Raw genomic sequence first — 13,941 nt, 5'->3', positions numbered from 1 at the left:
TGTAAAATTGAAATTAACATTTATTATATATTATTAATTCTTTAGTAAAATAAAGTCATTTTAAATAAGTTTTTTTGGACTTGTTTAAAAGCCTTTAAATAAAAAAATAAAATTGATTTATTGTTTATTTTTTTACCATTCCGTCAAAAACTCCGAGATCACATATCCTTATTCCTTATTATCCTTACTTTAATGTTATAAATGTGAAAGTAAATCTGTCTGTCTGTCTCGCATTCACAGTAAAACTACTGAATCAATTTAAATTAAATTTAGTACACAGATAGTCTATAGCCTGAGAAAGGACATATGCTACGTTTTAATGTGAAAAAAGGGTTGTGAGGGGTTGAAAATGGGGATGAAAAGTTGTGTGAAAATATCGTCATTTTAATTAAAAGTTAATTTGATATAAATGAATTTGACATTCAAATTTTATAAAAGTTTTACCCTTGAGTGTGCAAGATAAAAGGAAATAGGGGATGAACGTTTTTATGGGAATATGTAAGGTTTATGTGAATGTTTTTTAAGTTTATTATATTTTTGTAAGGTTTTATAAGTTTAAATAAAATAATTTACCTAAATTATTAGACTACCCGAAGACAGTGGAAATCCATCCTAAAATAATAGATCGTTCGGAAAATCATTTCGTTTTTGCTCGACTTAGGATTCCTGTATTTTCGACGAAGATGCACCACGTCCTGGAAGGTCGGTTGGAACTGATAAAAACATTATTAAACATAGAAAATAGAAATAAAAATGAAATGACTCCGAACAACCCGATAGTAAAACGTTAATTGGCATATGTTTGCGAATAGGCATTTGGTAAAACCCAATAACGTTTGTCAAAGGTTATCTATTTCGCGCAAAATAGATAATTTCTTTAAAGTTTGATAAAGATAACTGGGTCTGTAAGAGAGACGCTGCTATCGAATTTAGTTCTAATACAAAAGTACTCAAATCTTTATAACTTGAATGTCTAATAACGCGATGTAGCATTTTTCGTTTCCGCGTAATTTTATTCTTTCGATATCTCCTAAACTATTAGACAGAATGATATAGTTTGAAGGGCAAATATACTCTTCATTAAATTCTCTTGATAATGAACATATTGATTTATATAAGGGTTAATACTGAACTCGAATAATAGCGTCGGAAATAGGGCATGAATTTAATTGATGTTTCTGAAGAAAAAAATGGTTACTGTGAGAAAACTATAAAAGATAGATATATGCTATCGCGGAATTTTATTTAGCACATTTTAAGAGCTACAAGTATCCTGTAAATGTTCAAAAAGGGGATGAAAATTTGTTTTGAACTTTTACCTCCACGTTGACGAAGTGGCGGGAAACAGCTGGTATTGATTAAATGTTTAAAAAATTAATACCAATCTTGAATTTATAAACTATAGAAATATAACTCATAGACACGGCGTTTTATAAAAGTTTGACGTTTAATCGTGAGTCAATTTTCCAAATGTAGTAAATGACAACAATGAGGGAAGTTATCCCAACAAAAGGCCTCCGGAGGACTTTGTCCAAACTTTGTCTCTATAGGTTATATATCTGAGTTAAAAATAAAAATAACCTATGTATTGTTGTCTCCTTCTTGTATACAGAATGAGAGGGACAACTATATTTCTGTGCTTTCAGTTGTGAGATTATATAATGACACTCAGTAAATGGAGAGGCTATGAATCGTAGTATTTTGTGCCTATTTGTTATGCTCCATTTTGGCGCTGACGGTCGTGGTTGGTAGCGGTGGTGAGGAATTGAACTAATAATGTATATAGGATTTAATTGTCAGGAATATCAACAGGCGCATTACAAGTGGAACGAAGCAAAAGCTGTCATTAAGGAGTAATGACCTATCTATCTAGATGTCAGTGGTTTTTATTAAGACAAGAGACTCTTATATTGTGAGACAGTAGTTGCGTCCGATCGGTCATAATTATTTGTTTGTAAAATTTGTTATTTTTGTTAAAATTTGTTTGATATTAAATTTACAATTAAATTCAAATTGTTACGTTTTTTTTAATTTTTATAAGGCAGTGATATTTAAAATATTCCTATTTTTTTTTTCATTTTTCCCAAAAAAAAAAAAAGTTGTAAACAAAATGTCGTAGAAATCAATAAATATGCAAGTTCAATTAATTTCAAAGCTAATTATAGATTTTCCTGTTATAGTGTTCTTAATGAGCAGTTATTAAATACAGCATTATTAAGTACATTTCCGAATAACCTGTAATAACTAGATTAAATAACATTGTGAGCAGGTGAGTCTTCCCAGTGGTATCACCTGAATTACTTCAATATAGCCTTTCCGTTCACTCTATTAAAAAAATACTGTTTTTATTATTACGACAGTTCAAATTGAGGTTAGGTTAGTTATTAAAATTACAATATCTTAAGAAATAACAGATTACATTGAAAAACAAAATGAAAAAATAGGTTTTTATTTTGAAATTTTAAAAAATTGTTTTATTTTTATTTTAAGTGAAGTTTTTATAACGAAAGACAATGGAGTGGAAAAGTTTATTACTTGTAATAGTTCTGTTAATTGTGTTGACAACTGCACAATATGAAGGTAAGTTAATCTTTTTGATTCGTAATTTTCTTTTTAAAAATCTCGACTGGCTAAAGAATACAAAATCTAATGACACCTCACAAGTCAAAATTAATTCAGTCGTTTACGTAACACGGGAATATAATAAAATTTACATAAAGTCGAATTCAATATAATAATAATAATAATAAAACCTTACACACAGATAAACAAATAATAAAATCTATATCTATATATATAAAAGAAAGTTGTGTTAGTTACGCCATTTATAACTCAAGAACGGCTGAATCGATTTGACTGAAAATTGGTGGGCAGGTAGCTTAGGACCAGGAAAAGGACATAGGATAATCTTTACCCCATTTTCTATTTTTTTTTATTCCGCGCGGACGGAGTCGCGGGTAAAAGCTAGTAATGTATAAAGTAAATTCTATTTGCAATTCCAAAATATGTTAGCAATTTAGAAATTATAACAAACCTTTCTAACATTGATTTTCTGACATACAAAATCTCTGTATAAAACATATCGTCATCCCTCTCATTATATATCTAATATATAAAATTATCGTGTCGCGGTGTTTGTGGTTAAACTCCTCCGAAACGGCTTGACCGATTCTCGTGAAATTTTGTGAGCATATTCAGTAGGTCTGAGAATCAGCCAACATCTATTTTACATACCCCCCCTCCCATTTAGTTTTTTTAACTGCACGCGGACGGAGTCGCGGGCGACAGCTAGTATCTCATTATATATATACTAGTACAGTTAACAAAACAATAAAGCTATTACCGTAAAGGACAAAGTTTAAGTAGCAGAAGCGATAAACAAACGTAATTGTCACTGTAATTGGTTGAAGAGAATATTTCATTCGCTTCGGTTCTGTTTTGATTTCGACATAGTGTGTAACAGGTCTAAATAATGATCGCATTTTATGACACTTCAAAAATCGATGGCTCATACGTGGCAATTTTGCAATTTACTTATGTAAATTTGAAATTAAAGTTAAAAAGAACTGTTGATTTATGTTTGATGCGTCATTATCAGTGTTTAAAGTTTGGTCTTGCAAAATTTACGTTTCAAACTTATAATAGTTACGGAGGAGCCATAGAAATAAAGGTTTCACTTTTATAGCGCGACAATCTTATCTGACCCGGTGGGCATATTTCAAACTAAATTACAATTGCTCACTAGTGGCCTCTACCGCCTTTTTCAATGTCAAAATAAGTGTTGCAAGATCCTTGTACTATTTTGTTTTATGTATAATTTTCTAATTTTGTACATAGATAAGTAGGATTTATATATCTTAATATATATAAATCTCGTGTCACAAATGGACACATGTTTGTCCTCAATGTACTCCTAAACCACTTAACCGATTATAATAAAATTCGCACACCATGTGCAGTTCGATCCAACTTGAGAGATAGGATAGTTTAAATCTCAAATTATAGTCGCAATTTTAATTTATTGCTAATTATTTGTCTGTTATTATTTAAAAGTCAGACTGGGTTGAGTAAGTAATCAATAGATGGCGCTGCTATGGTAAATCTACGAACGTGTCATATAAGCTTATTAACTGCGCGCGGACGGAGTCGCGGGCGACAGCTAGTTTTCTTATACATTTAACCGCAATAGCAACACCTTTAACCGGTCCATGTAATAGAGTCGCACCATACTTTTTCAGGTGAAACTTGCTCGAAGAATGGTGTTCAAGGAACATGCAAATTGCTGCATAATTGTCAATCTGCAATAATGGACATGAGAAGGGGATTACCGCCGCAGGTAGGTACACTACATTTATATGATTTATTATTTAAAAAATCAAAAAACCCGACTGACTACTGTAACTATGACACTAAAGGGAAGAATATGAATCGAATGACATCTCAAACGTCAAAATGGAGGTTACTTAATTTCGCGCCTTCAATACTTTGCCGCCGCCATATTGTTACTACCTGCTAAATAGTCATACTCTATGACAATTGTTTACCAAAGTTTATAAAAATCCAGAGAGGTAGTGTTATGTTATATAGACTTTTTATATTTAATACTAGCTGTTGCTCGCAGTTCCGTTCGCGCGGAATTAAAACAAAACGTATTAAATAACCTATGTGTTCTGAAAGACTATGTTCTACATCTATGCCAATTTTTATCAATATCTGTTGAGCTGTTCCAGAGATACCTTCAAACAAACATCCATCTAAACATTCGCATTTATAATATTAGTAAGATTAGTAAGATGACAATTCCATTGTTACCTCCTGTAACGTAAACGAGTGAATAGATTTTGACTTGTAAGTTGTCATTCAATTTGTGTTCTTCCCCTGAGTGTCATTGATACAGCCACTCTAGGTTTTTGGTATTTTAAATAACAATCTTTAACAGATATGTTCGTATTTGGGAATGGATACAGTTGTGTGTTGTGTGGAGTCTTTTACACCTATAACATCTACTAGACCATACACGCTCACTACCATTAGGTAAGTCACAAAATATAGTAACTAATCTATATCTATATATATAAAAGAAAGTTGTGTTAGTTACACCATTTATAACTCAAGAACGGCTGAATTGATTTGACTGAAAATTGGTGGGGAGGTAGCTTAGAACCAGGAATAGGACATAGGATAATTTTCACCCCGTTTTTTTTTTTTTTTTTTTTTTATTTCGCGCGGACGGAGTCGCGGGTAAAAGCTAGAGTGGTGTGTCAGGACTGCGACAAGAAGTACGTAATCTCTGTTTACCTCCGAATTAGAAGCTTGAATTAAGTTGGTGATATTTCTTTATCTGATAACAGTAGTCGAGCTCGTAGTGAAATTTTTTGTACGAATGGACCTCTTCCGGTGCAATACCACGACCACACAGAAGATACGCCTCAAGTGGAAGTCATTCCAAGTACAGTCTGATCAGTCTCTAGGCCTAATTCTCGTTCTCTTTCCCTTCCCACTCTTTTCTTATAAGAAGGAAATGAATTTCGTTGAAGATAGAACGCTTAGATATCCGTAAAAATAAATAAATGATAAATGACCGCTTGCTCGTTTCCTTTTGCTATGAAAAATCTCTAGTTATAGTCAAAGAACTGTTCTCCACTAACACTTGATTCAATAAATATTGTCGTCTCTATTGTTGTTAAAGAATATGTAAGGGATGTCAATATAACACTGCAGTGAAGTTCTAGAGTTATATGTTTCTAGAACGATAAAGAAGCCGACCCCAGTGATACCAACTTACGACTACGTCATCAACGACCGCTTCGCTAATAACGAGGCGACCTGCGAGCCAATTGATCCTTCGCTCACTTCGCCAAAAACTGGACAAAAAGCATGGGACAGTTAGTATCACAGGGCCTAGCACGAATATTTGCGACACGCGACTTCGTAACATTATCGACAAAATTTGTATATGATTCGTTGGTGTAGTTTACGCCTTGTACAAATTTTGTCGTTGTCGTTAAAAAAAAAATCACAATAATATTAAAAATGAATAGATGGTGCTGTTCTCAATCTTGAATTTCTACTTATTTTATAGTGTAGTAAATTTACCTGGCCCGGTAAAAGGCGCTTTCAAACATACTCAGACATAAAATAAAACACACAAGACTGCTACAAACCGACAAGGATCTTGTGACAGTGACATGGCGCTGATGTGCTATTTTGTAATTTAGTTTCATTTGTAACTGGGTTAGATCGGTCTAAATACAAAATCTTCTTTAAAATTGATCACACATGTTAGGTTTTGCATAACACCCATACATATGTATGGGCACAGTTTTGTCACACACGCTAGAGTTTCCTAGCAGCATAACTGTAAGGTTAAAACAAAACCTAACGTGTGTAACTAGCTTTCAGTGACCTCAAATGTCATAGTGCTGTATTTTTTCCAGAGTGCATAGAATACCAGGAGAAGCTGGTATATCCTTGCAAAAAGACCAACACATTATCTGCAGACATTAACGGCGTGGGGCAGGCGCGAGTCTCCAACTGCAACCATGATGCTGACCAGCTCATCGTTGGTGGTATGAACGCCAGCAGCGGCGAGTTCCCACATATGGTATGGTTTTTGCCTTCTTCTCTTGGTCTACTGCAATTTTGATGGATGCGTGTTTAATTAATAAATTTAAATAAATTAATAGACGGAGAAGGGGACGCACAGAAAGATATTTCCCGTACCTATGCGTCCCGTCCTCTATCGAATCCACTTCCCCTTCAAATGCTTTCCTCATACGTAAAGTATGTTGTTTCTGGCGTCTACAACTTTTAAATTCAATGTTATCCACAGGCATTACTCGGCTACGAACAGGGTAAAGACATATTATGGTCTTGCGGAGGTTCTGTTATAAGTGAAAGATATATTCTGACTGCGGGACATTGCACGTATAGTGTTGGCGTGTAAGTAACTTAACTTTAACTTATTTGAAACATATCTCTAACGTAACCCTAACTTACACCGTAAATTGTATCTTACTATGGACTTCTATGCCAAACATCTTTGTATGAAAAACATAGAGCTAAAAATATATTAAAAAACTCTTACTACAGACTATAACACAATAGAACAGTACTTTTGGTTATAAATTAGAACGAAAGAAAGAAAGAAAAACAGAACGAAAGAAGAAAGAAAGAAGGACAGAAAGAAAGAAAGATAGATAGAAAGACAGAAAGAAAGAAAGAAAAGAAAGAAAGATAGAAAAGAAAGAAAGAAAGAAAGGAAAGAAAGAAAGAAGGAAGGAAAGAAAGAAAGAAAAATCACTTATTGCCACACAAAGAAGATAAAATCAAAAAGAAAAAAAACACAAAATTATAGTAATAAAAAAAAAGTTATAATTCCAGAGGTCGCGTGAAGTATGCTCTAGTTGGTATACTCAGCAGGTCTGAGATAACTGAAGGTTCACAAAGATACGACCTGGAGATGTCCATCAGACATCCAGATTACAAACCACCCTCAAAATATCATGATATTGCATTATTGAAGACCAAAACTGAGTAAGCTTTGATTATATAACTATGGAATTTTTTATTAATCACGTGACACTTAAAAAGGGGGTAGAGGGGGGGGGGGTCGAAATCACAAAAAAATCACAGGATAGTAGAAAGGATCTAAGAAAAAAAATCAGGTGTATTTATTCTTTTGAAATCTATATATATAAAAGAAAGTCGTGTTAGTTACACTATTTATAACTCAAGAACGATCGATCTGATTTAGCTGAAAATTGATGGGGAGGTAGCTTAGAACTAGAAGACAGACATAGGAACTTTTTTATCTTGTATGCATTTTTTTTATTCCGCATGGACGGAGTCGCGGGTAAAAGCTAGTAAAAAATACTTGTGATTCTGAGTTGTGGCAGGGTGGGGGTCGGGTTAAAATTTGTTTTAAGGTTATTAATAAATAAGGTCGTATATTTTAACCAGGATAGTTCTAAGTAGTAGAGTAGTGCCGGCCTGTCTTCATGTAGACATGAGCGCTGATGATGCGCGCGCGCTGGCCTCTGGCTGGGGATTTACTAAATATAGGGGGACTACTTCTGATGTATTGCAGAAGGTAAGTAAGACTATGTTTTACATGTTTCTTTCTATATGGTTACTAATTTAAGGCTGAATACGATTTCTGAAATAGCGAATTTGAAATTGGTATTTATTGTTCCTTTTTAGGGTTCCGTACTTCGAAAGGACAAAATACGGAACTCTTATAGGATCACTTTGTTGTCCGTCTGTCTGTCTGTCATGACTCTTTTTTATATTAAAACTTGGCAAAGCAAGGTCGTAATACGCTAAAATAGCGAAGTGACCCCTGCCCATAGACATCTGCAATTTCAAATGCGTTGTCTACCTTTAAAGTACATAGCGTTGCCAGGCGTCCGGATAAAGCCGAACATAGGTAGGCTTTTTGATTGCGTGTCCGGCCAAAATAAATGGTTTTCCGGCTTTTATTAGGCTTTTTACATTTCCCAAACGAGAGTGTACCTATTAATACTGAGACAAAATACTAAATAATATATTGTGTCCGACCTTTCTACCCAAATGTCCGGACAAACTGGCTGGTCTGTCCGGCTAGTAGGTTTGGCGATCTAGCAACCCTAAATGTACAGAGGGGGGGCATAGAAAAGGGATATATCCTTCATCAAATCCACTTTCACTTCCAATTTTTGATAGGAGATTTTTCCACCAGTCTGACTGAAATTGGTTACGATAGTTTTTTTTTTATTTAACAATAACTTAGTGTTTTTAATTAATTTTTAGGTAATTCTTGAGAAATTCTCTGATGAAGAATGTTTGAAAAAGTATCCAGGTAACAGATACTTGAGGAATGGATTCGATCCAACAACTCAGATCTGTTACGGAGACCATGATGAGTCTAAGGATACTTGTCAGGTGAGGCTTCTATATAAGAAATCAGATTTAATATTTGTTCTTCCAGATTATATTCTACATCTTATATATATAAAAGAAAGTCGTGTTAGTTACACTATTTATAACTCAAGATCAGTCGAACTGATTTAGCTGAAAATTGATGGGGAGGTAGCTTAGAACTAGGAGACGGACATAGGAACTTTTTTATCTTGTGTGCTTTTTTTCATTCCGCGCGGACGAAGTCGCGGGTAAAAGCTAGTCTTTAATAATTTCATTAAGATCCATTGAGTCGTTCAGATACCTTCAAACAAACATCCATTTAAACATTCGCATTTATAATATTAGTAAGAGTGTCTGTCTCTTTTTTTGTCAAAGTGAGTGAAAGAAACACAGAAGACAGACGTCAAATGGAAGATATTCCGCGTACAGTCTGTACAGTGTAGTGCTGGATTCCTACTTTTACTCCTATTTCCCTTCCCACCCTTTTCTTGCTTATACGAAAATGATGGGAGTATAAACAGTGGTAGATCCCGCAACAACAGAATTAGTTGGGTGCATGAATAGTCCTCGCTCAGTGAAATATCACGACCTTACAGAAGACAGACGTCAAGTGGAAGTAATTACAAGTACAGTCAGATGAGTGTGGTGCTGGAGGACTTATTTTAGTCCTCTTTCTAATAAGAAAAGGATGGGAAGGGGAAGTAGATTTGGCGGAAGAGGGTACCCATAAGAAAGAGAAATATCCTCTTTCTGTGCGTCACCTTCTCCGTTAATTAAGGGTAGGCAACGCATCTACATTTGCGGATGTCTATGGGCAACGGTCGCCTCGCTATTGCGGCGAATCCAAGTAGCCATTACAATATACAAATATATATGGAAATATGTATGATGAATGCAGTGAAATTCTACTGTATAATATATTTATGACGTAGGGTGACAGTGGTGGACCTTTACAACTGAAGAGTAAGAAACTAAAGTGTATGTATGTACTAGTGGGGGTGACTTCCTTCGGTTCTGGATGTGGGTTTATTGGACAGCCAGGAGTTTACACAAAGGTCATATCTTATCTGTCCTGGATTGAAGCTATCGTGTGGCCAAATTGATAATAAAAGAGATTAAAAGTAGAAATCGTTTTTAATTTTTTTCTTTTATATTCTAAAAACGTTTTTATTAAGTAAAATGTTTTTTTATTTATTTCTTAAGTTACATTGCGTAGAAAGTGTTAACCTCAAATATATCCGAAGGAACAGATCTTTTTGATTTCTGAAACAATAAAATCTTCATTTTAATCTATTCTTATCTTTACCTATATATCTATATATATAAAAGAAAGTTGTGTTAGTTACACCATTTATAACTCAAGAACGGCTGAATCGATTTGACTGAAAATTGGTGAGCAGGTAGCTTAGAACCAGGAATAGGACATAGGATAATTTTTACCCCGTTTTCTATTTTTTATTCCGCGCGGACGGAGTCGCGGGTAAAAGGTAAAAAAAACTACCTTTACCTGACTAGACTCACTGTTCTGAGACCAATATGTTTTAAACGGAGGTTTGGTCTCACAAACCTATGATTACTTTTCGCGTGTATGTATATAAATTCCACCGTGACTATAACCTAAACGACTGAACAGATTTTGACTTGTTAAGTTTAATTTGATTCATCCGAGTGCCATAGACAGATGGTTTTTTTAAACAATTCTCTCACCTGTTTTGGTACTAAACAACAGCAGTCTCCTCCACAATTTGGTCCGCAGGCCTCTTTTGTACAAACTATTTCTTGATCATCTGTACGTTAAAGGTTAATAAATTCCAATTATAACTGTTACGATACGATCATGAATGCTTCAATGTAATTTGCTTTACAATTTAACTAGGTAAATTACAAACGTGAAGCAAATGCAAGATATCTATATACATAAAAGAAAGTCGTGTTAGTTACACTATTTATAACTGAAGAACGGCTGAATCGATTTGACTGAAAATTGGTGGGCAGGTAGCTTAGAACCAGGAAACGGACATAGGATAATTTTTACCCCGTTTTCTATTTTTTATTCCGCGCGGACGGAGTCGCGGGTAAAAGCTAGTATTTATATAAAGGTAACAAACCATTTGGAAATCGTCTGGAAGTATGCGCCTCAACTAAACATGCTAAATAGTTAATTAAATAATTCAATTAGTAATACTGATTATAATAAATTTATATTTAATTTAAAATGTTTAAAAATACCTGATAAAACTGCAATTAATATAACAAAAGTCTTAAACATTTTTTTTATTGTATAATTCACGCGCCAAACGTGACAGCTATTTCAAAATGGCCGATTTTCTTACGGTGACCGTTGAATATGCGTATTTTATAGTAAAAATTATCTTTTAGGATATTCAATTAAATATAATTGTACCTTAACGAAAGAAATAAATAGAAATAGAAAAATAATAAATGTTATTTCGCGCTTTGTAGTGTTGATTTGATAAAAAGAAATATGTTCTTATCGGAAACATAAACACAAAAGTAAGGCGAAAAAAGGACTCCAGAGACCTTTTGTTGGGATAAATTTGCTTTACTAAACTTCTATAGATTTTAAAATAATAATTCCTAGTCCTAGAGGATAGATTTCCTCCGCCACATCTTAAAAATTGTAGCAACTTTTCTTACAGTGATCCTAACAGGTTGCTAGAGACTCTCTTTAGCTATGACAGATGGAAATGTCGGCGACGCGTCGTATTTCGTATACAGCACGCGTCGCCTCTATGACATTGTATTGCAAGTCGCTTAGAAATTAAAATCGTTGGTTTTCGAAGATTTTTGTTGTCTTTTTATGTAAGAAAGAAAGAAGTAAATTTGTTGTTTGTCTAATTAAAAAATTAATGAAAAAATCTTATTTTCTAAAATTAAATACGAGATGTAAAATAAATAAGTACAATTTATTGATTTAATACAAAATTCTTTCCTTTATATTGATTCAATTTTCCTGTTTAGTAGATTTATTCTTCATCGAAATCAAACTTGGACCTTCCGTTGTCTAGGATGCTGTTCCACCAATCCAGGTCCTCAGGAGTGTAAGCATTGTAAAATTCGACATCTGGAATATGGCTGGGTATCTAGAAATAAAAACAATTCAAGCTATAAAGACTGTATGTTGGAATAGGTAGAAAGTTAGATCTGGTCAAGGTTGCGGGAGTATTCTGGATGCGGGTAGCACAGGACTGATCATCGTGGAGATCTTTGGGGAAGGACTATGCCCAGCAGTGGGCGTTACGCGACTGAAAAGAAGAAGGTAGAAAGTTTGTTGTTATAATACGAAGTGAGTGGCATGTCAGGCAAACGGGGTTTTCGCGCCTTTTATATGCTTTGTGTCTATGTCAATTCTATTATGTTCTGTGGCGTAAAAGACTTAAGATAGTTCTGAAAACTGAGATCTTTAGTCGGTTTTTGGATTTCTAATTAACAAATACCTCAATAGCGTCAGATCTTTTCTTTCTTAGATAGTTAAAACAGCATGTCCTGAATCTTCTGGTGCCGCAAGATGATGCACATTCTACGCCACATGAATTGCAGGACAGTCCGGAAACTAACATATTACCTGTAATAAAAAAAAATAGATCAGTAATTCCAAAAGTGGTCCTCTGACGATATACACGGACATAAATGTGAGAGTTTACAAGTTGAATAATATTGCAACAGAAGGCTTAACTAAACCATCAAATTGAGCAGTCTACGAGGTCAAATCTCTGTGTTTGAAAATTTTTAAAGGATTTTTCTAGTATCCGTAATAAGTAATTTAAACCATGACTACTCTATGGTGTCGGGGGAAATCATCGAAAGATACGCTGCCTTCTGGGGGGGAGACAATGTGAGACAAGAGTTTGACTCACTAAAATCACCTCGGTACATACATATATATATATATATATATATATATATATATATATATGTATATATATATATACATACTTCTACATGGTTTTAAATTATGTTGAAAGTTGATAACAGAAAAAGGAACTAAGATTCGAAAGAAGAGAGATTTTTCTTGACAGTAACCTGAAATATAGTTACCCTATATATCTTTTATACGTATTTAAGTTGAAATAAATTGAATATTCCTTTAATTATTACGCTACTTTTCCTTTTTTTATCCCCTTTTTTTATTAGACATTTTTTTAAATTAAGTTTAACTATAATTTTATTTGTTTTATTATCTGTGAATCTCAACAGAACACTAAGTTAATTTCTTTTTACTTCTAAATACTTATTGATTATTTAAAAAAATACATTTTTATAATAAAATTTACAAACCGACAATCATTAAAATCACAACAATGAGTAATTTGAACATTTTACGAAGTTAACTTTTCGGAGGTTAATTTGACAGCTCTCACAAGATGGCTGACGATGTGAGGGATGAACGTGGAATGGAAAATATCTGGAATGGAGGGCTTTTTATATGAAAACAATAGTTTGCTTTGTATATGGATCGTCAAACATACTTTAGTTGTGATGTCATTATAAGAGGTTTTATAAATGCAAAAGAAATGTTTGCGTACGTTATTTGGATACATTTTTAGCATTAGAAAAAGGTTATATATTTTATTCACAAATATTATTATTATTAATATTATAAATGCGAATGTTTAGATGAGTTGATGGATGGATGGATGTTTGAAGGTATCTCCAGAACGGCTCACCGAATCTCGATGTAATTTGGCATAATATAGAACATAGTCTGGAAGAACAAATAGGCTACTTATAAAGGTTTTTTTTTTAATTCCACGCGGACGGAGTTATGTGCGACAGCTAGTATTTTAAATTGAGATAAATTTATATGTAGATATTAATTTGTTTTATAGAAATAATTGTGTCAAATGAAAATAATAAGACCTCTGGAGATATTTTTTGTACATTTTTTTTAAATGTCATAAGTTAGCAAACGAGCAATCGGCGACTTGAAATTGCCGTAATAGAAAAATGACCGCTGTCCATAGACATCTACAATTACAGATGCGTTGCCTATCTTTAATTGACAGAGAAGGGGACGCA

The 13,941-nt window shown here is 33.7% G+C and overlaps 2 protein-coding genes and 1 long non-coding RNA gene across 3 annotated transcripts; 1 reads left to right on the top strand and 2 right to left on the bottom strand.

Moving 5' to 3' along the window:
* The first annotated feature begins 4,218 nt into the window (after nucleotides 1–4,218).
* LOC106708063 (serine protease snake) lies at nucleotides 4,219–10,008 on the top strand. The gene is made up of 9 exons (XM_045685027.1): nucleotides 4,219–4,336; nucleotides 4,940–5,034; nucleotides 5,749–5,885; nucleotides 6,438–6,604; nucleotides 6,833–6,942; nucleotides 7,384–7,536; nucleotides 7,963–8,092; nucleotides 8,791–8,922; nucleotides 9,834–10,008. The coding sequence occupies exons 1-9, from the start codon at nucleotides 4,307–4,309 to the stop codon at nucleotides 10,002–10,004; spliced, it is 1,125 nt and encodes a 374-aa protein (XP_045540983.1). The 5' UTR covers nucleotides 4,219–4,306; the 3' UTR covers nucleotides 10,005–10,008.
* Nucleotides 10,009–10,140: 132 nt separating this feature from the next.
* LOC123722685 lies at nucleotides 10,141–11,233 on the bottom strand. The gene is made up of 4 exons (XR_006756540.1): nucleotides 11,131–11,233; nucleotides 11,010–11,051; nucleotides 10,609–10,688; nucleotides 10,141–10,164 (listed from the first exon to the last, which is right to left on the bottom strand). It is a non-coding gene; the product is annotated as an uncharacterized LOC123722685 (long non-coding RNA).
* A 648-nt stretch (nucleotides 11,234–11,881) lies between these two features.
* LOC123722686 (U-scoloptoxin(20)-Sm1a-like) lies at nucleotides 11,882–13,294 on the bottom strand. The gene is made up of 3 exons (XM_045685153.1): nucleotides 13,201–13,294; nucleotides 12,360–12,487; nucleotides 11,882–12,005 (listed from the first exon to the last, which is right to left on the bottom strand). Exons 1-3 carry the CDS (start codon nucleotides 13,238–13,240, stop codon nucleotides 11,889–11,891), a joined length of 285 nt encoding a protein of 94 aa, XP_045541109.1. The 5' UTR covers nucleotides 13,241–13,294; the 3' UTR covers nucleotides 11,882–11,888.
* Nucleotides 13,295–13,941: the final 647 nt, after the last annotated feature.

Source organism: Papilio machaon, chromosome 28, assembly GCF_912999745.1.
Source record: "Papilio machaon chromosome 28, ilPapMach1.1, whole genome shotgun sequence".
NCBI lineage: Eukaryota > Metazoa > Arthropoda > Insecta > Lepidoptera > Papilionidae > Papilio > Papilio machaon.
This window is presented reverse-complemented; position numbering and strand designations above follow the sequence as displayed.